Genomic DNA, 25,358 nt, shown 5'->3' with positions numbered 1-25,358 from the left:
CTCGTTTATAGCCACAGAGATGCTAACGGTTAGCTTCAAAATTGTGTTCGTGCAATTGGTGAGAATTTAAAAAGGCAAACAGTGGATCTGCCCATAAACAGTTCATAGAATTTTACACATTACCAATTAATAACATCAAAATCCAAGGCCAAAATCGAAGATGGCGCAAGATGCCGCCTTTCATCTTTCATTAGCTGTTTCTGCAAAGAAAAGAAGAAAAAAAAAAAAAAACGTCAACGCTTGCTCTGCGTTTCTTTTTTCAATTTTAGTTTAGTGGCTAACTAGTTAAAGCTGGATTTTTTAAAAGTAAATACTAATATATATTAAATCCTATCAAACTGTCAGCATTTTCAGATCATTATTTTGTTACTCCCTTATACTCCGGAGCCAGAAACGGTGATGTCCGAGGATTACTGAAGGCAGCATTCACACCTGTAGTCAATCAGCTGATTGGGCGGTTCCAGTGAGGAGCATCTTCGATATTCTCCGTCCTACTTTCTCAGATTTGTGTGGATTCCTTTGCAGATGCCAACATGAAGCTCTCGGGAATCCTGGCTGTGCTTTTGCTCGTCTATATTGAACGGAGCGGTTTCGGGATGTGTCATCCCAAACCGGCCTGTCGCTACCCTCCCTCCCAGTGGTGTAGGTCCCTGGAAATAGCGATAGAGTGCAGGGTAAGTCTGACCACACTGGGGGTCATCTATGCTCCTACTAGTAATTTTGTTTAGTATAGGCTAGGCACAAGTAAGCACAGCTGAACGAGATTTAAGAAGTTTATTCCATTTTTATACGTTATTCGTGTGCTTTTACTCAGTAGAATGTAAAATGGTCCTCTCAGTATGAAAGCGTCTTCTTAATGTAAACACTTTAAAGCAAAGGACTAGCAGGAAAACAAGAGGAAAAGTTTAATATTGCTATTGTGCACCCAAATGGTATCATTCATCACTGTCGTATAGAGGACAGTTTTTGTGGAGTTGAAAGTTTCCTTGGTCTGGACATTAATAAGAGTCATGCCTCAGAAATTCAACACCAGAGGTTGTTCATGTGACTGACAGAGCAGCTTGAGGTCAAATCATGCAAACACCTAATCAGTTTAGAGAAAACAGAGTCTGGAGGAGGAGATGAATGTGCAGTGTCGCTTCCTTAGACCATTTTGAGCTTTGTGTCTTTTATTAATTTTAATCTGTCCTTCCTCTTTATTTCAATAATGTAGAAAATGCTCCGAAGAGCTATTTTCAGTTTTCCAATGATTGTGTTTTAAACTTTGCAAAATGGTTCAAGTCACATTTGTTACTTTTTAAAAATTAATCCTTGTGCATGTCATGGAAATGTTCTTCAGCACTGAACTTGTATGTGAGCGTGTTTGATGAGCTTCAGAAAAGTGTTTTCTGTAAATGTAAATCATGTAAGTTATGAAAAACACTTTTTATTTGTCTTCTTACTGAAATGGGATGACATCAACTCTGTTTTGTAGGTGGAGAAACAGTGTATGGAGGTTAATGCTACCAGGCCAAACCAGGCTGTCCCTGGAGTATCTGTCACACTGTACTATGAGAGTCTGTGTCCAGACTGCAGAGAATTTATCACTCAGCAGCTTTTCCCTACCTGGACAATGCTGCAGGACATCATGGCTGTCACACTGGTGCCCTATGGGAATGCTAAGGTCCATCAGTCCTTCCTCTGTTGATGCATGCAGCATACAAAACAAATGTTTCACCTGAATAAACCTAGGCTTTGTTTCTCTTGTAGGAGCGTCGCTCAGCAAACTCTCCCTTCACCTGTCAGCACGGAGAGCCTGAATGCAGAGGAAACATGATCGAGGTTTGAACAGCTTAAACTTTGCATGTGTTTTTTGTTTTGTTTTTTTTCTGCTGGGTCTTCTAGACTGATTGATCTCTTCCTCAGGCCTGCATCCTCCATTTAACCGAACACTCTCTTGCATTTCACATCATCTACTGCATGGAGTCATCTGCAGATGTTCTGAGCGCTGCACAGTCTGTGAGTAACTTCAGAAAAAAATGTTTATTTGATATAAGGGTCGTTTTCATTTCCAGTGATCACAACTGTTACTGTGATAGCTGAGCTCATGGTCCTGAGGAGCCAGCACAGGCCATCAAGAAAATAACCCCCCTGCTAACCTGATTCACGTCCTCGGGAAAACTTGTTTCTTGATGAGTTTATGGTCTCAATCCCTGGTTTCAATTCTAATTGTATACAGTGTGATGTTTACTCTGATGCTGATTAAATAAAAACAACAAATGAAAGGAGAAAAGGACGGCCTACTCTGTAACTGAGGATTGTAACAGCTCCTGACATCAAAAAGCAGAAATGGCAATCACAAATGCTCGGCTCAAATTCTGAACGGACCGATAGGGGACATCACATTCGCTATGTCATTGCCCTTCTGCTTTTTCTGTTTGTTTTCTTTTTCTTTTCTCAGTGTCTCCGGCTGTATGCTCCCTCTGTGCCCTGGTCCAGAGTTGACTCGTGTGTCAAAGGAGATCTGGGATACCAGCTGATGCGTGCCAACGCTCTTATGACCAGAGCCCTGAACCCTGCACACACACATGTGCCCTGGATCACCTTCAATGGGGTAAAACGCAAGCTGAGATTTGTTTAACATACTGAGAGGTCTATCTGCTTCTCATTTTAAAAAGCTAGAATTTGAAATTAATTCTGAGCTGCAGAGAATATGAACTAACTCATGTTTTCAGACAAGGCTTGTGCATCTTTCTGCACTTCTAGTTTCTACAGTTGTTCAGAATACACCAAATCTGTAAGAGCTGAAGTGAAAAGATCTTAATTTTTTTTCTTTTAAAAGTATAAAAATCATGTAGTCCCTATCAGCTGCTTAAACTCATAACTGATATGACAAGGCTGAAATTATTACTGTGGACAGAGTTGTAAGTTTAAAATTCATAATTTGGGTTCAAAGTTTAAAAAGGAAAACTTAGATAATCAAATATTCCAAGCGAATTTAATACCTTTGGTGGGGTTTACAGAAGGAAATGCTGGGACTAAGTGCTGTCCTTATTACAGGAATACACAGAAGAGAATGAAGACAAAGCAATGTTGTCCCTTTTCCAACTGGTTTGTCATCTCTACAAGGTGAGTAGATGTATTTGTGAATGAAGTGCTTTGATTCAAACACAACTCTAGCGTCTGACTTTTTGTGCATGTTTCTGCTTCTACAGGGGGTGAAACCTCCAGCCTGCGCTGGAGCTCCGGTCCGGCTCGACAGAAGCTTCTGCTGAACATGAAAAATAAAGTTATATGTCAGTGCTACAGGCAAACAGCCAAATGTGACACGTTAAATTAGCCATACTAATGTTTAGTTTGTTTCAGTGTTGTCGTTAATACTATGAAAACGTAAGCATATAGAGTATTATAACTTTCTTGTGTAACAGAGCAGATAACTAAGTTGTCTTTTAATTCAAATATGGTTTATAATAACAAATGCAGCCAAACACAGGATAAAAATTTCCATATAATTTATTGGCATTTTCCACTTAAAACACCCTGAACTCCCGAGACTCTTTTGGCTTAAAATGCGAAACAAAAATAGATTTAATTTCTCTGACAAAAACATCGGAGTGGCAGGTGGATACATACTTGTGAAGTATACTTGATTTTTAGGCTCCAGAACATAAAATCAGACATCCTACGTTACAGTACTTTGTATCGACAGACACATCTGAAGAATAAATATCTCTATAGAAGTTTGCACGACACAGAGGCTGAAAGAACAAGACTGCATGGACATGGGTGGAGGCGGTGTCAGTGCAACACTGTCTCTGTGTAGAAGCGGGAACGCTCCCGCTCACCGACACAGATGGCGCTGTATGGCACTGACGTCTTCCTGCAAAGAGCCACGGTGCTGAGTTTAACCTGCTGTAACTCCTCAGACTGTTCAGTGCTGAGCAAATTACACCTGCTGTCAGAAAACTGTTGCTGTATATCTACTAAAACTATCACACAGGATAAAAATATGAGCTTTTAATTTGTTCATTTTTGTGTTACAATAAGAGAAAATGATGACTAACTGGAAACACATTATTTGTGCCACATCTGAGAAAAATCAGTTTGATCTCAGAAGCCAAATTTTTGAATGTATTTTTACATTTTTGGACGATTATTCCTTAATTAAATGTAGTACAAATATAAACTTCTTTTGGGTGTAAAACCATTGTTTTTGCTCTTTGTTTGTGCTCTTTGATAATGTAGTCATGTGAACATTGCTACACTATGCAAAAATGTAACTAAAATAGGTTTTCTCCTCATAGAAAGCTGTTTGACTGGATCAAAACCAAAGGATCTTGACGAATGGCTGACAAACCAACTTTTGACACGATACATGTTTTTTGATGATGTAACAAAAAAAAACACGTTTAAATGCAGTGTTTTGAAAATGTTTACTCTTCCGGGTGATGCTCAAAGGCTTTGAGGTTCACTGGCTTACATTCAGCCTGTTACACTCTAGATAATTATAAAACTAGCCAAATGCAGACACTTTTGTCATACGAAGGCATCTGTGGTCAGCTGGATACTGATATCTAAATATGCTAATGAGTAAAAATTACTGTAAAAACTGAACTGCTCTGATTGCAATGTGAACGGTTTAATAGGAGACACTTTTAATATGACATATCTACTCACAATTATTTTATTAGACCTCTAAACTGTCTTTAAATCTGGAGCCTTTGAAAAAAATCTTCTTTTGGGCACTTTGTAAACGTTCTCAAAAAAATGTAAGTCTGGCAACAGTTTTCCCACTTTCCTCTTTCTCCACGGAAAAGTGAATGGAACAACAGTCTGAGGATCAGCATTTCGAAATCATCACAGTGGTCCTTTAGCACAAGGCTCAAAACGTTTATAAACCACGTAAGGCTGATCAATAAAGCTTACTAGCTGAAATAATGAAATACTGTTGGACTAGTGTTTTCTACTGGGAAGTGCATCGTATGTTGCGTAGTGCTTGCTTACTTCCCGGTCTTTCTACCTCAGTGACGGCGACAAACACTGTTCTAGGCTGAATGTGTACTTGGTACAGAAAGACAAAGTCATGAAACACATGAAAATACACACATCCTCGAGTCTCAGCTATCTGATTAGGAAAGAACTGAACAGACGGATCCAAAGCTGCACAAAATCTATTGAATTGTTTGCCTTAAATACTGTTAACATGTATCATTTGTAAAAACTAACACTATAAAGTTAATGACTTTGATACAATCATCAGGTTAAAATCTCTAGTGTAAAAATGTACAGCATTGTAGGCTGGCAGGTGTTTGTGTGTTGTCAACACTTGTGGCACACATTTATCCCAGTCGAGCACTATCTACTAAATAAGAGCTGATGGAGCACAGTCTGTTTAGGATGAACTACAGGTGACTTGTTTCTGCCACCTGAGCTCTCTCTGATCTCTACATCGGTATCTGTCGGCAGGGTAGGAAAACACACCGCTGGGATTTTAGAATTCAAAGATCCTCGTTGGGTTTTTTATGGAAAATAAAACAATTTAGAAGCAGCATCTTTAGTTCAGATGTGTAAACATGTTTTACTGTTGACTGAGGTTTGAAGGTTTGTGTGTCGAAACAACATTTTACCATTAAAGGATAAGGCTGGCATTTTTTACATTTTCTAAAATACCTACAAAAACAAAATCAACAGCAAGGGCCTCTTTTATAAAGTGCTCTGAGCTCAAGTATGATTTAATCAAACAGGTGTCAAAGCCTGTGATGAACTATGCTGCTGGTTTGTCTTCCCCGCTCTGTTCAGATCAGATGGTTGATGGCTCAGGTGCCCTCAACATCTAGACTTATAGCATGGCTGAAGCTTTTAAATTTCCATCTATCAGCCATTATAAATGCACACACTGATAGTTTGTCAAACATCCAAGTGGCTTCCTTGGAGGGAAGTTAACAGGATGCTCGCAGAGTTTTGGGAATTCTATCTGATCTGAAAGACATGATGAATACACGTGTTACAGAAGTAATATAGTAGATTACTTGTTACTTTTACAAGAAACAAGCAGTAAATCTTAAATTTCCCTGGACATAAGCACAGATCTCCTCAATAATCTCTCTAATCTCTTATAAGCACTTTAATAAAATATAACCACAAAAACAACTACACAAATGTTGGTTTTAAAAACAAAACAAAACATTTGAATGAGCATAGAAGTTCACAGAGCTTCAAAACAGTAGTAGCTGGAGCTGCTGATTTTAATTGTAGCAGTACAGACAGAAATAATGTGACTGCATGAATAGTGTTTCCCAACAAACATGTGGGAGCCTTTAAAAAATCAACAGTTTCTTTGTTGGACACATTTTCATCAGGATGGTAGAAATAAGATTGAATGAAAACGGACTAAATTATAATTAGGGAGCATGTGCATCTATGGAACATCTATAGAACAGATGCCACACAATACTTTGTTATAGCAGTGGTTCATTGTTTGCTGATTATTTAAAAAAGAAGGTTTTTGCCAGCATTATTCTTTTATAAGAACAAATATTCAGAATCGGATTCAGTTTGGGTCTGAGGTGGGAGGCTGAGTTTTATATTTCACCTACAGTTGTTGGAGTTTGCACACCTTTGGACTGTCTCAAAACAAACAGATGCAGTCCTAGAATTCCAATATTATCTGACCGGTAGATGAATAGGAACTTTATTATTGTTGCACGCCATCAAATCCTTTGTTGAGACGCTAGTTTGTGAAAGCTGGTTAGTTTCCCGCCCTGCCTTCTAGTACCTTTAGTCAAATGCTTTGTACTGTGTTTTTGTGATCAGCAGGCCTACAGTGGGTGAAGCCCTTTTTTTGTGACTGAACAGAAGAGCTGAAATGGCCGAGACAGTAAAGTGCTACTGCGGACTGGAGGCACCCTGATTTAAAAAACCGAACAAAACAAATGCTTTTTAAGCACTTAACCACAGACGAGATCAGCTAATGTACAACAAGGAACAGGTTGAAAATCAAAACAGAACAATGACATCATTAAAAGTCACTACAGGTACAAAATAAAATAAAGCTTAAACTAATTATACAGGTGGTGTCTTATAGTATCAACAGGTGAGACTGGGGTAAAGTCTTCTTCAGTGTTCAGTTTCTGTGGTGCTACAAGCTGGTTTAAGTATGTAAGTTGCCAAATTGTATATTAAAGGGTTTTGATTAAATGTAGAGACACACCATGGGTTAAAGTCTCATTTGTCCAGCTTGGAGGTAAATCAAACTGGAAAGACTGTTTGGGGTGGTGGTCAGGTTAGGGGGTACCCAGTACATCTGTGCTACATTAGATTTATGTTTCTCTTCATACCCTGAGGTTAAGGTCCACCGATTTTTCTCATTTACATCCCGTATTTGGTAAAATGATTCATCTCTCACATCATTCTTAAAGAAATCAGACTCACTTAATCCAACGAGGACTCAATAATTTTATACCTTAAACTGAAATTATGGTGCAAAATAATTTCCAAGACCCTGTCACACCACTGCGGTCCTCATTCGCTGCTCGCGTTCAAATGTCACAGTTATTTTGAAGGAAGACATTTCCTTTACCTTGTTACCTCTTGTTAGAGAACAGGCCTCAGCTTCGTTCTTCTTCCCAGAATAAACGCAGCAGTTTCGTTTTCTTTGTTTCTGTCTGGGACTCTCCAAACTGAAGCTATAACAAACCAGGATGGCCTATCAGGCACCCAAAGATAGGCAAAAACTATTCTCCCTGCTGAAAAACGAAACCTAAAACAGAGGGGGAACATTCCTCTGTTCTCCAGAGTGGGTGTCTCCAGTGTAAAGGGACTGTGGTGATTTTACAGACATTATTGGTAAAGGCTTGCCCTGCCTCCATCGACATACATCCAGCACCCGTGTCTCTCAGGCAGGGCAGGTTGTGCTGGTCATTATGTGCCCAAACGCAGGCAGGCCACTCCGTCGCCCTCCTGGCTCAGTTCTCTGTCCGTGTCAGCACCTTCCCGCCCTGGGGAGACTGGCGCTCTTTGAGGGCTGGGGCTCCGCACCGACATGGCAGCCAGGTTCAAGGTCCGAGATGGGTGAGGCGAAGGGGGACGGTACCTGCCGCTGCTGCTGCTGCTGCGGGGGTCTGGGGAAAGAGATGGGGAGGAGGAGTCTCGGTGCCTCTCCGCAGCAGACTGAGACTCATTCTCTATGGGGCTCTCAAGGTCAGAATCTGCCTCCTCCTCTTCTTCCTCCTCTTCCTCCAGAGTTAATTCAAACTGGAACTTGTCCCCTCCTCCTCCTCCAGAAGGAATGGGTGCGCCTGCTCCCAAAGCTGCTGGTCCCACCTCAGCCTGGTGCTCTTCTGGGGTGGAAGGCGAGGGGCTGCGGGGGATCATGCTCTGGTACCACTCCCTGTTGTCCTCCAGTGTGTCCAGGATGTCCTGAGCGTCGGGGTGCACTAAGTCGGCCCAGGTCTCCCACAGCGGGTGCACAATGAAGTCAATGAAGCTCACCTGGTTATGATAGTAATGTTAACAATATTACAACAGCAAACGTGACAGGAGTACGATACATAAAGGACAAACAGGATCACATTTGCAGAGTAAATACTGGAGAGGTGGTTTCAGGACACATAGGAAAAATAACAAACTGTGCAAAAGTCTTGAGCCACTCCTCATTTTTTAAATATTTTTCCCAGAAAAATGGGAAATATGTGCAGCAATTTATAGAAATATAAATATACATAGAAATGAAGTATATGAGGCAGAAACAGCTGAACAATCAGTGAGGATTGCTTGCTGTTTCAGTAATGTTGGAGGCTAATCCATGACTGATAGTGTTCGATTATGTGTTTTTTTTTATCCAGGTGTGCTTTTACTGCATTGGCAGTGTGTTTGGGATCTTTGTCATGCTCAAAAAGAAAACCGGTGCCATTTAGACACTTTCCAGATGGTGCTGCATGATGGATCAAAATCTAACTTTACTTTTCTGTGGTCATAATTCCATCAATGCTGACAAGAGCCTCCATTGTGTTTTACAGATATTCACTGTGGCACTTTCTCTCATTTTCAGTCCTGTTCTTATGTAGTTTGGCATACCTCAGCTGTTCTCTGTGTTTCCCTTCCTTAAGAATGGCTTCTTGACAGCCACTCTTCCACTGCATCAGCTCTAGAGCCAGATGCATTGCACAGCACATCCATTTGAAAAGGTCAGGTTCAGGGCCTGAACTGAAAGTGAGTGAAAAAGCATCCAAATGTCTAAAGAAAAATTTTGAAAGACTTTCAGAAATCCTGGAGAACTTTTGCTCAAGAGCACTTTAAAAGTATTATAATAAAGTTTGCCTCCTTGGAAACATAACACAAGGAAATGAGGGGTGGCTAAAGATATGCACAGCACTGTACTTTTAGATTCAACCTATGAAGGCGTATATATTAGCTCATTGCTTATTGTATTGCAATTATGTATGGAAGCATTATGTAGACAGGTTATTATGAGACTAAAACATCTGTTAACTTTGCCATCTGTCAGCACCTGACTCTTTTCTATGGAGGCGTTGTGTTTGTCACACATGGGGCTGATCTCCATGCCTCTATCCCGCTCCCTGTCTCCCTGGGTGAAACGCTCCTTCATGATGCGGTCCGTCCACTGGCGGTAAAGCTCCAGCGGTTTGGTTGGATTGCTCAAATCTGCACAATGGACCATGTTCTGCAGAACCTGGAAGAGAAAAACGCAGTCAGATGTGGCGTGTCATGCTGGGCAATGTTAGAGATGCAATGCAATCTCAACTGTAAAAATAATCCAGAAAAAAATTCAGTTTGAAAAACATTTTGAGCTTTGGCAACAGTCACTCATAAAGCTAAGAAAGTTAGTTAATGTTACTGTCATTTTTTTTTTTTTGGGGTGTTAAATCTGTCCATTCAGTGCAGCAGTCACTGCTGACAGTAAAAACTACTGTTTATTCAAACAAACTGCATTTTGTAAGTGCTGTCAAGGAGGTGGGGTATTTATTACCTCTTTTTTTTTTTTTTTTTAAAGAAATTACACAATTTATTACTTAGAAACAAGATGAACACAGAACAAAACAATACAGATTTTCATTGTACTGAGAGGTTAAATACCCAACTTTATTCTTTATTACTATGATCAAAACCTTTTACTTCCATCAGAACCTCAATACTCAGCAAAACTGTACAGATGTTATGACTAATCTGTCCAGTAGATGGCAGCACCTTCACACAGACTGCCTGGTTTAAGTGCACGCTGTACAGCTGTGCACAGGTCAAAATGGAAACACGCTGACACCAGTGTCTTCGAGCCACTGCATAGTTTTCATCTGTCACATTGAGCAATTTTAGTACCAAAATCCTTTTTATTAAAGACCTAATGGTGAAATGTACAGAAACAACTCTCTTCTGCTCATTGCACTGAATGGACAAATGGTTTGCACATGTATATAATTGAAAAAATACAACGTATAATAATTATTTTTAAACATATACTATTAAAGTGTTATGCCAGCAGGAGTTGCTCTAACCTGGATACGGTCAGAGTAATTGTCTAGTAGAAGGACTCCCAAACTTGTGACTTTCTTGGTCTCCACCATTGTCTTCATGTCTGCCAAAAAGTTCATGTGTTTGGACATATCTGTGGCCAGCACCTACAGAGGACAGCAACCACACAAATACACACAATGCATTACAATTGTAAAGGTCTCATGCTCAACCTAAAGATGACTTCCTTGTGATTACAAGGAAAAGGAAGGATAGATGCAGGAAGTGAAGTGTTGTCTTACAGTGCCTGGGTTACAAAATGTAATGCTGACAAAGCAAATGCACACAGGCTGTTTTATCATCTATCAGATTCACTGCAGCAGTCCTGAGCAACACCTGATCTGTGTGTGTGTGTGTGTGTGTGTGTGTGTGTGTGTGTGTACCATGTTTACATATCTTTGTGGGGACCAGAAATTTGAATGTTACTATGTTTGTGGGGGTTAGGGTGAGCGGCTACGGATTGCATTATGTCAATGTGATGTGCGACAGCAAAAATTATGTTTCTGAGTTCAGCTCACAACCTTCTGGTTTTCTTTGTTCCGTCCAGTTGTAGATGCGAAAAAAAGGAAGCTGCAATTTTGTTCTCAGGAAAAATATATTACCAACAAGACTTTTCAGTGTGTCAGCAAGCATTCACAAGACAAACAAAAAACTGAACTGAAACGATCACATTTCAAAGGGACAGTATAACTAATGTTATAATATAAATCGCATAAAAAGGGCAGCGCTCTCACCATGTCAATCACCATCTTGCGGAGAGAGTCTCTCTGTTTCTTGCTGAGGTTCTGGAAGATGTCACAGTTTTCCTCCTGCAGCAGTTTGAAGCCCACAGCGAGATGGTGGTTTTCCAAAACTGACGCGTCATTATACATCAGCGCCAGCTCTGAACCTGGAGAAACGGAGGTAGAAATCCATAAAAACAAAAAACAGAACACCTTGAAGATAATTCTACTTTATTTAGCTTGATGTAAATCGGAGCTCACAGCAACCCACTGGGAATTAAATCATGTGCCACAGTGTGCAAATATAATAAAGAACCTGACCTGGCATCATTTCTAAGTATTACTATGTATTTTAAAGACTGGAAAAGTTAAGGAAACATGTTAAAATATTTTGGCTGTAATTATTATTGATTTTAATCTGTACGTCTTTTTTTCTTTTTTTTTTTTAGCTAATTTTCAACTTTAATGTATTTACATCGTCAATTCAGACTCTTGTTTTTACATTTCTGAGCTGCATCTAAACTATTATTAATGATAACGACTGAACAAAGCTGCTAAAATAAATGTGCAGATTACAGAGATCCATATAGATTAAAATAGACATATTAAAATAAAGGAAATAACCCTTTAATGCATAGTGGTCACTACAGTGGACAGCTAGTCAAAGGCTGTGTTCTTGTATTTGTGTCAGTGTTGATGGTACACTTGCACATAAACCACTACAGTAGACACTGATGTGTCACTCCATACCAAATTCATAAGTCAAAACGTATGACTTATGAAGGGCCAGAGTCGTCTCTATTTTTTGAGGCGACTGAGGTCCTTCAACATCTGCCAGAAAATGCTGAGGATTTTCTATGAGTCTGTTGTGGCCAGTGCGATCCTCTATGCTGTTGCATGCTGGGGGAGCAGGCTGAGGATCGCAGATGCCAACAGACTTAATAAACGAATCCGTAAGCCCAGTAATGTTGTGGGGATGGAGCTGGACTCCCTCAAGGTGGTGTCGGAGAGGCGGATGCTGTCCAAGATAAAGACAATGTTGGATAACACCTCCCACCCACTCCATGACATGTTGGTCAGTCACAGGAGCTCGTTCAGTGAGAGACTGAGATTACCGAAAAGCACCACTGAACGACACAGGAAATCTTTCCTGCCTGTGGTTATCTCCCTGTACAACGCATCCACTTAACACACTGGTTACTGCTACAACTACACATGTTTCTTTTCCAGCTATTTATTTATGAGTGACTTATGTATGTATATATATGTATATATTGTACTATTCTTAGTTAGCGTATTGTCTGTCTTGTCTTAATGTTGGTTTATGTTGGTTTATAATGGAGCACTGTAACAAAAAATAATTTCCCCCAGGGATCAATAAAGTATTCTGATTCTGATTCTGATGTTGTCCACCTAAGTGGACATGTAAAAAAAACTCTTTGAACAGTACATGTTTTAAAAAAAATGAAGTTCAAAAATCTTTTTTTCATGTCTAAAGATGAATAAAAATACTGATTGAGGTTGTCATAATTCATGCATCAAAGGGTTAAAGGAACAAAAATAACAGAAATCAATAAAAATCAATAGAAAACCTGTGGCGTGTATTTGTATGAGAAAGTGGAATAGTGACACAGAGGTATGCATTTTGTTTCGGGTCTGTGAGTTAACTCAGATCAGTCTGCCTCCACCATTTGATATATCATCCTGAGGTCTCGGGGAATATGGCGTTCCGATCTGATATATGTACTACTGTATCTTCTTGACCCTATTTTCTCACTATACTTAGAAAATAGTGTTCATATCTGGTATTTGATACAAAAATGCCACCTTTTGATCCTTAGTGACATTTTGGTGGAATACCTCTTTGAAAGGCGGCTTTAATCCTAAGCTTTTAGCTACAGTTTCTTAACAGTCAACTTTTAAACTGTCCTTATTTACCCCAAGCTGTGTGCTGTTTAAATAGAAAGACAGAAGCCTACTGGTGTTTATGAGGAACTGGTTGGTGACTCCTGGGTGGTCAACATCGTGGATAGCACTGGCAAACAGAGCGGCGATGATCTCCAGGTCTGTGAAAACCACCTGAGGTGAACGAGGAAGAGAAAATTAATTTATTCAGAAGAAAAAGTAGGTGGAGCTTTGCTCGGTCCACTGAGAGATCAGAGCCCTGGAGCTGGTAGGGTTAGATAATGCCTTATTTGCTCACCTCTAAAGCTGGGGTGGAGAGGAGGACGTGGGTGGACTGCACCACATCAGCTGCGTGGATGCTGTTGTGATAAGCTATGTCTGCATGGTAGTGGTCCTCTAAGGTCATCATGAAGGTGATGAAGGTGTCAACTGGGATATCGAAGGTTTTCAGAAGGTCTCGCTCCTGTCACATTGATGAGGAGCATTCAAGATAAACATGAGACACAAATTGGGTCGATTCTGGTCTTTGGTGGAGCGAACAGATTTCTACCTGGAAAATGGTGTACATGGTCACTGTCAGAGGACGGTTTCCAGAATATTCTGCTACTTTGAATATATCCATACCCCAACGATCGATATCCTCAAATTGCTGCAGAAATAAAAGAGAGCATGTAATGACACAGCGCATTTGTAGGTGTGTTTGTGTCTTTCTGTCTTTGCAGCGTATGCGCGAACCCACCTTGGCTAGCAGGTTCTCGTGTGGTGTGTTGACTCCAAAGCGAGGGATGGAGGCAGGCGCCAAACCCGGGCTTTGTGTGACCTTTTTCACACCGCTGATCTGTGACATCGGCCTCTTTTTCTTCTCCTTCTCCTTCGGAGGAGGAGAAAGGATTTCCACGTCATGTTGTTTCTCTGCAACATGAACAGACACGTAATGTTATGGCCAGATGTGATCCATTAGATCTGTAGGTCTTAGAAAAACCGTGACAGAGTGCTCACTGCATCCACTTGTGTCTTCAACCAATTTAAAATACACAGCCACTTGATTATTCAGTTCTACCTGCCTTACATTTAGAGGGAGATAATCACGCTGGTTTTCTTATCTTTGCAAAGCTTTTTACTCTGACAAACGCAAAAAAATCACAAGTTCTCTCAGATCTGTTAAACTGACTCACCAAACTGTCCACAATGTAGCCATTTCTATGAAGCAGCCCTGTTTCCACATAATGCGGGCCTGACTGTCATTTAGACACACTGCTGTTAGCAGCTGTTCATGAACCTAAAAACAGGACGACAACCTCCTCACTGCAATCACTCGCAGAGAGATTGGCAAAGTTCTTAAAAAAGGTACGTTCGGATTTAAACATGCAGACAGACGCAGCCGACACGGTGCAATCAGTCTGAGTAAGCATGCACCGATGAGCGTACCTCATTTGTGATGCGCTTCTTTGGAATTGGGAACTCAATTGATCGCAAAGTGGTTGTACTCCTAGTAAAAGCTTGGCTGCTGAATGCTAGTGTTACTGCGCAGCTACTACATCACTATTGGTGGACGGATTTGCAACTGACTTGCAATTTTTTTGCCAGTTTGTCATAGTTAATCATATTGCCACAAACATTTTACATATTGGATGTAATTTCTAATTTGACCCATTTTAAGCAAACCCATAGGAGGCTGACTCCATCTTATTGCCATTCGATCACAATGCTCCGCCTTAACAGCCCAAAGTTACTTTCAAGACAGGAACTGACTCTAAGTGGCTGCAGACCTGGTCCCTGTTTTTGCAACAACCATTTCAGAGATGATGACATTCCAAGTTTATTGCACAAAATCACAATGATTTTGCTTTTGCTGTGGCCTCCTATCACTGTAGAACTATTGTAGATCTGCCCTAGACAGTGGGAAGTATATGATGATGTGTCTGCATACTTTTAGCTACTGCTACAATTACTACTAATACTGTCAATATTTTAGTAATCATTGCACTACTAGAAACACTTAACTCTGTAAGTATTAGATGATAGTGTGACTGCAACAGCTCACGCAAATTCTCAATACTGCAGCTGGAACTTGTGATTCTTCAATTGTTGCTGCAGTCACATCCACTAGGTGTACTTTATAGACTTACTAGGACTTTAGTTGACACATTGTGAACAGTAGCTGTTACTACAACTGCTATTAACATAGATAATACAAGTCCACCTCAACAACCAACAGTTTATGGAAAACCTGAGAAAAAAAAAAAAGAAAAGCCTGGACATCCATGAAAGACTACAGAGGATTTTCAAAGGATCCTGTCCATGGTAAAGAAGATCTTTTTCACAGCGTGCAGCAGGATGCAAAACACTCCACTCCCAGGGCTACTGTATAGACAAGTTATCAAGAGAAAATACTGAGGGTTCATCAGTGTAAAAGCAATGTAGAAGTAAAGTATGTTACAAACTAAGCTAAACTAAGCTAAGACTACTGAATAAACAGAAAGCCTGCAGTAAATAATCATAAAGGCAGAAATCCACATTTTGGTGATATCCATGAATTTAAGCAATTAATTTATATTTGTGATATTGTTTTCCACTTACAAAGACTGTATAAAAATAGTGGCAAATCCTAAATGGTTAAAGTATGCATGTCAGTTGCATCATTTTCTTCATTTCAAACCCACTGTAGTGGTGCACAGAGCTAAAATTCAGGAAACCGTCACTGTGCAACCTGACATTTTCCTAAACACATGAATTCCTGCACAAAGGAACTTAAACATACGGAAAACATGTGTAAACCCATCTTCATCAGCAGTATAATGACACATTATCATTATAATGACAATGAGACTCAGTTCACACCACCTGATCAGAAACCCGAAATCTATTTGTTCGTAGCTGAGATAATAAAACAAGGCTAAAAGGAGCAACAACATTGCTGGTTTTGCAGTGCTTGCTGAGAGATCTGGCCAACTAAACACAATTAATGTAAGTATTGCACAAAAACACCATGAAAACAGATTTTACGGCAGCAGGTGAAGAACACTAGCAGCAAAAACGTAACGATGATGGTTAAAAACCATCTGTTTCCCAGCAGTTTGATGACAAAGCACACTTGATTAAGATCAAAGGCAGAAGATTTTGTTTTTCAACCCAAATTAGAGAGCGTAGTCCTTGAGGCAAAAACACAAAAACACCAAAAGGTTTCCTTTGACGGTATCAGCATCATCTCAACATGATTTGTTGACTCAGAGGTACTGCCCCAGCAGACATGGCTGTGTTGAAGACGACTCATCCATTTTTTGGGGGGTACAAACCAAGGGAATAATGATACCATTGTGACATCACGGACAGCCAGCTTTACCTCACGTCCACACATCCTCTTCGGTATTTTCCATTCATTGTGTTTCATTAGCACAGAGGCACGAAATCCAGATACGAGCACACGGCACCTAAGGATGCACAGCAATCTGAGTGGCAGCGTCACACGAGGCGCTGTCTGGCCTTTCTCACCTCTCTCACAGTGCCTTCTCTTCCTCACACCCAAAACCATGGTGCTCATTTCCAAACGCAGCCAGACTTGAAGAAGAGGCACTCATATCAAAACGGCGTCCGACTGACAGCGCCATCCTCGTTCAGCCGGACCATCCTGCCGGAAGGGCTGTTGAACACTGAGCCTCCTATTCATACGGCACGCCGTTGAATAATGTGCACCCTGTTGCCGTGACAACGCCACACAATGTGTCCGGGAATGCTGTCTGCAGCCCCGCCTCCTTCTTTTTCAGAAAAAGGAAAAATCCTCACCTTCTCCATCTGTCCTGTTAACACAGTCCTCACCTTCTTTCAGAAACACGCTCTTTTCATTTCCATGTACAAGAAACCCCCCCCCCCCACATCCTTTCTCCCTCACAATGACTCCCTTCTTCTATATAGTAAAATTCCCTTTCCCTGTTCCTTTGGAAAGTCATCCTCTCCTTCCCTTCCCTTCTTTCTGTCTTCTTTTTTTGTCCCTATTCATCCTCAAACCACATTTTTATCCACTCCAACAAAATACAAGAAGACCTCCTAACATTCAAATATGTTGAAGAGCAAAAAAGAAAAAAAGGAGATGCAAAGAAGCAAATTAGTTTACTGGCAGTGTTTCCCCTCAGCCTCGTAGTAGATACACCTGTGGTATCAATTTGAAAATCCTTCTTCAGTCGTTGCATTCACAAGATTTCAAAGTTCTAACTTACCGAGGAAGGTGTTGGCGATGTACTCTGACACCTGATTCCCTGAGCGGCTTGTTTCCGATAGCTGTGTCAGCTCGCGGTTCAGCATCCTCTTAAACTGTGTAGACATGACAAAACCATAAACAACACATGGTTAGTCTGCAAACACACACCAAGCATATGGGTGTGCATGTGTGTAGCAAGGCATTTTATTTCAAAATCCTTTCTGTAACTATAAACACTAATACAACATGCCTCCTTCCCTTCATTTGACTCTTAGACCAACAGAGGAAATGTGTAGCAAACTACGTTACCAAAATATGGGTGCAAACAAGCAGAAGGACCAAACAAAACAAACACAGAAGCACTTTCCAACGTTTGAATGAAATTTGTTTCATGTTCTAAACACGGAGACAAAACGGTAAACAAAAAGGTTTCCAAGGACAAACAAAAACAAAAACAAACAAACCCACAGTGCATGAAAGGTCAACGGAAAAAAATGACTAATATGTTACTACAGACAACCTAATGGATGCATGTCACATTTTAGCTTTTAAATTGCACATTACTAATTTGCTTAGATTTTTGTAACTGCAAAAACGTGGGAGAAATGTGAAGAGGCAGGTGAAAGATCGCATAACTAAAAAACAAATCATTATTTGTGTAACAAAATAGAGGGAAGAAGACGAGGTGCTGTGATGAAGGTGGTAACCTCCATGCATCCACGCTTTACACAATACACTTGAGCTACCTTGAGTTACCTGATACACATGGCTCATATACATAACCCTAAATGAGGAAACACAATCTGTGATCTCATACACCACACTCATTTAATTTGCATTTACTGAAATTGTTTTATATGTAGTGTATGCATATCATTATTTTTTATAGGTTTGACTCATTTTTAGAAGTCTGTTTGGCTGCTGAGGCCTCTGGGCTGTTCCTCCAGCATGCGGTGCTATTAAATACAGGAGGTGCTGATCGGAACAAACCAAGTATTGTGACGCCATAGGGCAGATAGCTAGAGTCATTTATCTTTGTTCTTTATATATCTTAGTTTTGTGAGTTAGATATTGAATAATTTGGGGTTTGATCGTTGTTACAATAGATTCAATTAACTACTAAGCAAACTGTAGATTTTTTTCTTTGTTATTAGATAATTTACAAGTGTTTGTTCCTCACCCTGCTCAGAGTATCTACATTGGTCTGATTGAATCTCTTTGTATCTACTTTATTATACTGGGTTTGGTTCTGTTTTTTTAACCTCTTTTAAGTGCCAAGAACTAAACTTGGCACATGAATGAAGGAAATCTGGGTTTGGTCGATTACTTCTTTGTTGCAACAATGCTTCTGCGAATAAATCTTATACTGTTGGAGAGCCTGTTTCCTCTGAAATGATGCCACATTTGTAAAGAAAATGCATTCGTGGGTCGAGCAGAATAGTTCAGTATGTGAGTTGTGCCCATGAAAAATGTGGCAAATCTTCTCTGACAATATTAAAACTCTTCTTGACTCTTGTTTTGAGCTTCCAGTAGCCTAGATGCTAACAATTGGGTGCCTGATTAGCAGCAGTTGTGAGCAAGGTCCCTGCTACAGTAGTCAGGTGGTGTCTGTCTGCTCTAAAAGTGCCACGTTTGACTGACCTGGAAAGGGCCCGTGCCATAAGGCAACTTCAAGCTGGTGTCTGGGATGTCAGAGACAGGCCATGAAGTGGGTGTCCCAAGAAGATTACACTACACCATTACGCTGGCATTGGCAACATGTGCACTGGGACCTGAACACTTGGAGGTACATTATGTTCAGTGAAGAGTCCAGATTCTGCCTACAACTATTGGATTGTAGGATCAAAGCTTTAAGAGGACATGGACAACACTGTGCTGACTGGTGGACCTTCTGGTGGAGGTAGTGTGATGGGGCGGGGCGGCATCTCCCTCACTGAAAAATAAGGCTTGTTATCTCAATGCAGAGAGATGCAGGTTGTGCGACCAACACAACCACATTTGCGAGAAATGCTGGTTGAAGAATGGGATGCCATCCAACAGCAGTGTGTGACCAAGGTGATGACCAGCATGAGGAGGAAGTGCCAGGCTGTTGTGGCAGTGTTCTTCCACATGGTAAATGGTAAATGGCCTGTATTTATATAGCGCTTTACTAGTCCCTAAGGACCCCAAAGCGCTTTACATATCCAGTCATCCACCCATTCACACATTCACATTCACACACTGGTGATGGCAAGCTACATTGTGGCCACAGCCGCCCTGGGGCACACTGACAGAGGCGAGGCTGCCGGACACTGGCGCCACCGGGCCCTCTGACCACCACCAGTAGGCAACGGGTGAAGTGTCTTGCCCAAGGACACAACGACCGAGACTGTCCAAGTCGGGGCTCGAACCGGCAACCTTCCGATTACAAGGCGAACTCCCAACTCTTGAGCCACGATCGCACATGCTACTGAGGCCTCCATTTGTTAAACTGTCAGTACGCATCGTTTTTTCAGACTTCCATAATTCAGTCCAGTAAGCTGTTTGCATTGGTAGAGAAAAGTTAGCAAGTTCTTAATGGGCACGACCCACATCTGTATTTTCCTTATTCATTTTCACTGTTAAAGCCCCAAAAACTTCACAGCCAAATCAAATGTTTCATTGTTTTTCCTTCGATTAAGAGTGAAACAAAATGTGGGGAAACCCCAGCAGTACAGCACTCATAGGATTATGCTCCCAGCCTACAGTCCATGAATACCCTTTGATATACCTCCGTATATGCATATATATATACATATATATATATATACAAAAATCAAAACAAGCTACAATATCTCTATAATATCTCTAAGCACAAAAAACAAAAAACAAAAACACGTGCACTGTTTGTAGGAAAACAAAAACACAAGTGAAATTTTCATGAAGTTTTAATAAATTAAAAGAGTTCAGTGTTTCGCTGTTGAATTTAATGGCAGTAATGGGCGGTAGTTTCCACACTGATTATGTAACAGTCTCGGCAGGTGGAGGCTGAGGGAGGAAGGAGGGGATCTGGGTGAGAGTGTGATGCTGCAGTGGCTGCACGGCTATTTTGTGGCACACATACAGGCCAACGCAAACACATGCATCAGCCTACATAACTGTTTATCATCTGTTTGATTTCTCCTGGAGCTTCTCATCACGGCTTCCCCCTTTGTGCTTCAGTACTTCCTGCACGCGTGCGCACACACACACACACACACACACACACACACACACACACACACACACACACACACACACACACACACACTTGTTTACATGCGAGCCATTTCTACACCTATGAATCATTCCTCTTAAGATTTCGTGTTTTGTTTTTTGACAATCATGACAACTGCTTCCTCTAACACGCATGGCTATTTTGGCCCTTTTTGTTGTCATTTCTGTGCTACACACACACACACACACACACACACACACACACACACACACACACACACACACACACACACACACTCACGTTCAGCCCCTTTGTGGATCTTGTCCTGAGTCAGATCCGACAGGTGGGCTCACTCAGCATTCATCCCACTGCAAAGCCTGCACTGCTGATCACTAGATCCCATTGTCAACAAGGAAAGCCAGCAGGGCTCCCCATCGCTCACCTGTCTGAGTCTCCAGTACAGATAAACCCAGAGAGCCGACGCAGGCATGTCAGCTCACGCATGTTGATGTTAGTAGAGGCTAAAATCCAAGTTTGCTTGCTTAGTAATAGGCTGCAATTTCCCCACTCAGTTCTGCTCCATGCTCAGCAGAGATGGTCTGGACATGAAAAAAAAGTCCATTTAAAAAATTAAAGTTCCCACAGTTCCTAGCTGCAATCCTGAAGATGAAGGGGGGGGGGTGGTGCTGGAGGGATAGGGTGGGGTATAGCTGAGGTAGAGGAGGCAGGAGAAGAGCTCTGCCATCAGGGTGTGACTGCAGCCTCTCATTCAACTACTGTCACACGCTGTCAATGATAAACATAAAGAGGGAGAGCAGGAGCTAGAGTGAGGGAGAGTCTGCGAGAATACCCTGCCCCCCCTGCCCCGCATGCTGGTCCCCCTTCTTCGACCAATCACGTTAGTCTAGCTTAAGGGGCTGAGTGGAGGAAAGAGATATGATTGGCTGAGTGAGGGAAGGAGGAGGTTTGCAGCCAGACAGCAGGAAGAGCCAGCAAGGACGTGCGCTGAGTGGAGAGAGGCACCATTCATGAACAGTAGTGTTATTTACGCACGCCTCAAATCTAATTTTCTTCCTGTACAAAGGTAATTTGTGAACAGTGAAAGCAAGTTTGCACTACAATGAAAAAGCTGAAAATCTCGTGTGTAGTTGATGCATGAGAGTAGATTGCAAAGCTCCTAGGACACACTGACTTTTCCCCCTCCATCTACCTTATTACAGCCCAGTCACAGCCAGTCTGTGTACTCTCTCTACAAACTAAAGTACAAAGAAAAAGTTAAAAGATTTTAGTCAATGTAGTATTTCAGAAAAAAACGAGTAATATTGAGTTTTTTATTGATTTTTATATTTTTGTGTGACCCAATTTGCACCAAATCATCTCAGCTGGAGCTGTTATCGGTATCTACCATCACACAAAATTTAAAAATGATATCTTGAAAACTGGATGCTAGACTGCCAACAGACAGTCAAACAGCACAGATTGGATACTCAGTTGAATAAATACATAAATACATAAACAAATGGGCATAGATCAGAGGCTTTTGTTTTCCACCTGCACTTCTTCACAGCATTAATGATCGGTATGGACACAGCTGAGTTGAATCACCTCACCTTGTTGGATGCCATCTCGCTGACCGAGTGTCTCGTCTGCAGGGTCTCCAGCTGGTCCAGACACCAGTCCAGCTCCTCCAGGGTCTCCATCGCCAGCTTCTGGTAAGGCTCCTCTGAAAGGTCAGAGGTCAAACAAAGACACGTTGCAGTTTACACCTGGGACTGCTGTGGAAACATCCACATCTTTAACATGTTGCATGGGTCTGCTGTTGATCTTGGTAAGAGAAAACTTGATCCTGTCATGCTGCACCTGTCCTGACTGTTAATGTCTTCACCATTCATTTACCAGCACTGTTATATTTGCATCCGTTTAACTGTAAGAAGCGCATCTTTCAGATTTACCTGAATCAACAATCACTTAATTCTTTTTCTATGTATTTAAAAAGACAACAACATTTTCATTTTCTATGAGAAAGGCACCATTAGTCACAGAGGAACTAGAACCTCTCAGTGTCCCATCACCCAGGGGTATTAACACTGACCTGTGAGACATGGATTACACATGGGCGGCTGGTTGCTGCTTGACGGCCGCCTGAAACACAAAACAGATGATGTGTCGGTAGAATAACAAAAGAGCAAATTAGTCATCCGCTCCACATCGTGTTTGTGCTCTTACTTGTTTCCCACACGATCTTGCAGATGTGTCAGAACAGCAAAGTTACTTCTCACCGTTCGTAGACTGGCAAGAACCTAAAAAAAATGAATAAACAAAATACGTGAACCAATTTTCGTTCAAAATAAAGAACCATTCTTTTAGATGGTTGAACCTTTTTTACCTGTTACCGTGAATATAGTGACTTTTTTGTTTTGGAACTTTTAACCCTTTTTAAAGACCCTATCAGGAACTTTTAGCATTTAAATAAAAATGCAAAATGGACTTTGAGTAAGAAGAGAAAAGCTAAGTGGTTTAAAAACATCACACTTTACAGGCACAGCATGCAAGGGTTTCATGTCGCTGATAGTACTATCTGAGCTCAGCTAACTTCCAAAAGCCTGATGTAAGAGAGGAAGCATGCTGAAGCACTGCTCTCTCTCATATCTAACGTTTACTGATGATAAACTTTTATAGGGTAAATATTGGACTTTAGTTTGGAATTATCACATGTACACAGATCATGTTAGTAGGTCGCTGATGATGATCACACACACACACACACACACACACACACACACACACACACACACACACACACACACACACACACACACACACACACACACACACACACACACACACACATAAGAACAAGCTGTTCAGCACAAAGAGAATGTGTGTGGGTGTTGTCTGTGAAAAATGAACCATGTCTTATTTCTCAAACTGATGAGTAAGCAAAGAGCAAGGAGCCACGCAGAGCATCTGGACAGCGCAACGCCCCAAATTAGATGGATTTACTTTGAATGGAAACAATTATATTTCACATCTCACTTCACGGGACAGACGGTCTGTCATAAATAACAAACACTTCGGTAAACAAATATTTTTTTAAATACATCATCAGTGGCTCTATAGTAGCTTTAATGAAATTCACTGTGAAAACAGGGCTTTCAGGAGTTCAGAGAATAGTGTAGTGCTTAGCTGTTTACACCATGCTTTCACTGTGGGCTGTTTCTTTATGAACTGCTTACATGTAACTTGCTGCTTGCTGGCTTAATGCATTGATCAGCAGATCTTCACACAGTTCAAACAACTGTTTCAAGTAATACGTGTATAAACATTCATTTTGATGCCATGTCTGTTAAACTGTAAAGCCTGTGCTGTGTTTGGCCTGTTGCCGTACAGGTTGCCGGCTTCCGCCTGTCATAATATCAGTGCTGGCACCCTCGATCCTGAGTTTGGCTTTGATTCAATGACAGCAAACAACGGAAGCTCTTAAAGGACCAGCAACAAGCATATGCAACTAACCTGTGCAAATGGAGTCACTATCATGTCTTCTCCATGCCTGCAAATTAAAAAAAAAGGCCACGTGAGAGGGGAAAGAGCAGTTCATGATGTATTGTGTGATTCCACACCACAAACACACAAATCATGACAACAGTCAGGTTGCTGTTACTGGGATATTTGACTGAGCAGGAACGTCGCAGTTGGATGAGACCGTGACTGGTCTGAATATCACGCTGAACAAAGAAAGGAGAACAACACGTTGTATTAGTTACACAAAATCCTTCTTAGAGGCAAAGGTGCTAAACCTCATAGATATATTGTTTTTGTGACTACGTGGTAATTAAGAGTTGGCAATAAGGAATAGAGGAGCAGGATGAATGTTAGAAAGGCTAGCACTAGTTGCTAGGCAAAAAACCCCTATTCGTATTGTATCTAAGGACTAAAGTTAATTAGTTAAACTTGCATTTAGTGATGTTTTAGTATTCACTTTGATTGACTTCTAAATTTAAATTTAAACAACAAGATTGCGTCTCACAAATAAACCCAGCTACGAGTAAGCTGTATCTCAAGGGAAATGTTAAAAAAGACCAATCCCACTAAAGGTTAGAAATGATGGGATATTAAGTTTATCTATGAGGGACAAAAAATGCCTCTAAGACTTATTTGTATAACTAGAACAACATGCAGGTGAGGAACAGAGCTCATGCTTTGGATGCTTGGGAAACCAGTTTTAGATCAGCTAAAGCTTTCTGGAAGCTTTAGGGTGACAACATGCACACAGACCTCCAGACCTCAGGGTGAAATCATGCTAACTATGAAAAACACTAAGTTGGCCTTCACTGTCCAGCAAACATTTTGATGCATGACTGTGAGCGCCACCTTGTTTAGTAAAATATCAAAATCCTTTGTAGTCGTCAGGTTTGTGACTGAAACACGGGTGGCAGCACATCAGCATCTGTCAAATGGTTGCTGGGACTGTTTCTCAAACTTTTGAGCTTGAGATGCTTTTGGAGCCGAGCATCCAAGGTAAAGTTGTTTGGATCGTGTTTGGGAAAAGCGTGGGAGATGTGACTCATGAGAGTGTGGCACAGGCCAAAGAGATAGACAGAAAAATCACAGCAATCTTCACACTTTGTCTCACCGAGGTAGCCAATTGACTTCCCAATGCTTCAATCCCTCCTCCCTTCAAAACAAAGGAGCGACAGCTATTGGTGGTCGAGGCCCCATTAACACTCTGGCTTCAAACAGACTGCTAGCTGCACAAGAGAAATCTTCAGCTGTATAAACAGACAGAAACTAGTTGCTGAACTAGCGTAGCGTTACCAGCATGTTTCCCGCTAGCTGGCGACTTCACTGCATTTAC

The 25,358-nt window shown here is 41.1% G+C and overlaps 2 protein-coding genes across 12 annotated transcripts in view; one reads left to right on the top strand and one right to left on the bottom strand.

The window, feature by feature from the left end:
• The first annotated feature begins 413 nt into the window (after positions 1–413).
• On the top strand, positions 414–4,945 carry LOC101486260 (gamma-interferon-inducible lysosomal thiol reductase). The gene is made up of 7 exons (XM_004564805.6): positions 414–674; positions 1,475–1,663; positions 1,750–1,821; positions 1,906–1,998; positions 2,441–2,593; positions 3,040–3,108; positions 3,195–4,945. The coding sequence occupies exons 1-7, from the start codon at positions 534–536 to the stop codon at positions 3,252–3,254; spliced, it is 777 nt and encodes a 258-aa protein (XP_004564862.2). The 5' UTR covers positions 414–533; the 3' UTR covers positions 3,255–4,945.
• A 5-nt stretch (positions 4,946–4,950) lies between these two features.
• Positions 4,951–25,358, bottom strand: part of LOC101486556 (3',5'-cyclic-AMP phosphodiesterase 4C) — a 107,782-nt gene continuing 87,374 nt past the window's right edge. For 8 of the 11 annotated variants that reach the window (XM_004564807.6, XM_076874335.1, XM_004564806.6 and 5 more), the window contains 14 exons: positions 25,137–25,178; positions 24,017–24,053; positions 22,730–22,803; positions 22,596–22,645; positions 22,114–22,226; positions 17,348–17,441; positions 13,873–14,045; positions 13,684–13,782; positions 13,432–13,596; positions 13,208–13,307; positions 11,241–11,395; positions 10,491–10,613; positions 9,488–9,670; positions 4,951–8,469 (listed from right to left, as the gene is read on the bottom strand). In XM_004564807.6, coding sequence (XP_004564864.3) covers positions 7,900–8,469; positions 9,488–9,670; positions 10,491–10,613; positions 11,241–11,395; positions 13,208–13,307; positions 13,432–13,596; positions 13,684–13,782; positions 13,873–14,045; positions 17,348–17,441; positions 22,114–22,226; positions 22,596–22,645; positions 22,730–22,803; positions 24,017–24,053; positions 25,137–25,178 — 1,978 coding nt within the window. In that variant the 3' untranslated portion in view covers positions 4,951–7,899. Of the gene's footprint in view, positions 8,470–9,487; positions 9,671–10,490; positions 10,614–11,240; positions 11,396–13,207; positions 13,308–13,431; positions 13,597–13,683; positions 13,783–13,872; positions 14,046–17,347; positions 17,442–22,113; positions 22,227–22,595; positions 22,646–22,729; positions 22,804–24,016; positions 24,054–25,136; positions 25,252–25,358 lie in introns of all 11 variants that reach the window. The other 3 variants (XM_004564809.6, XM_004564808.6, XM_076874336.1) reach the window with 2 other exon arrangements.

The sequence above is a fragment of the Maylandia zebra genome, linkage group LG15 (genome assembly GCF_041146795.1).
Source record: "Maylandia zebra isolate NMK-2024a linkage group LG15, Mzebra_GT3a, whole genome shotgun sequence".
Classification (NCBI taxonomy): domain Eukaryota; kingdom Metazoa; phylum Chordata; class Actinopteri; order Cichliformes; family Cichlidae; genus Maylandia; species Maylandia zebra.
This window is presented reverse-complemented; position numbering and strand designations above follow the sequence as displayed.

Bases quoted from the DNA above. Each gene is read 5' to 3' on its own strand.
- LOC101486260 (XM_004564805.6), top strand. From the start codon at position 534: ATGAAGCTCTCGGGAATCCTGGCTGTGCTTTTGCTCGTCTATATTGAA. The intron at 2,594-3,039 runs GTAAAACGCAAG...TCCTTATTACAG, and splicing joins CCTGGATCACCTTCAATGGG to GAATACACAGAAGAGAATGA. The intron at 3,109-3,194 runs GTGAGTAGATGT...CTGCTTCTACAG, and splicing joins TGGTTTGTCATCTCTACAAG to GGGGTGAAACCTCCAGCCTG.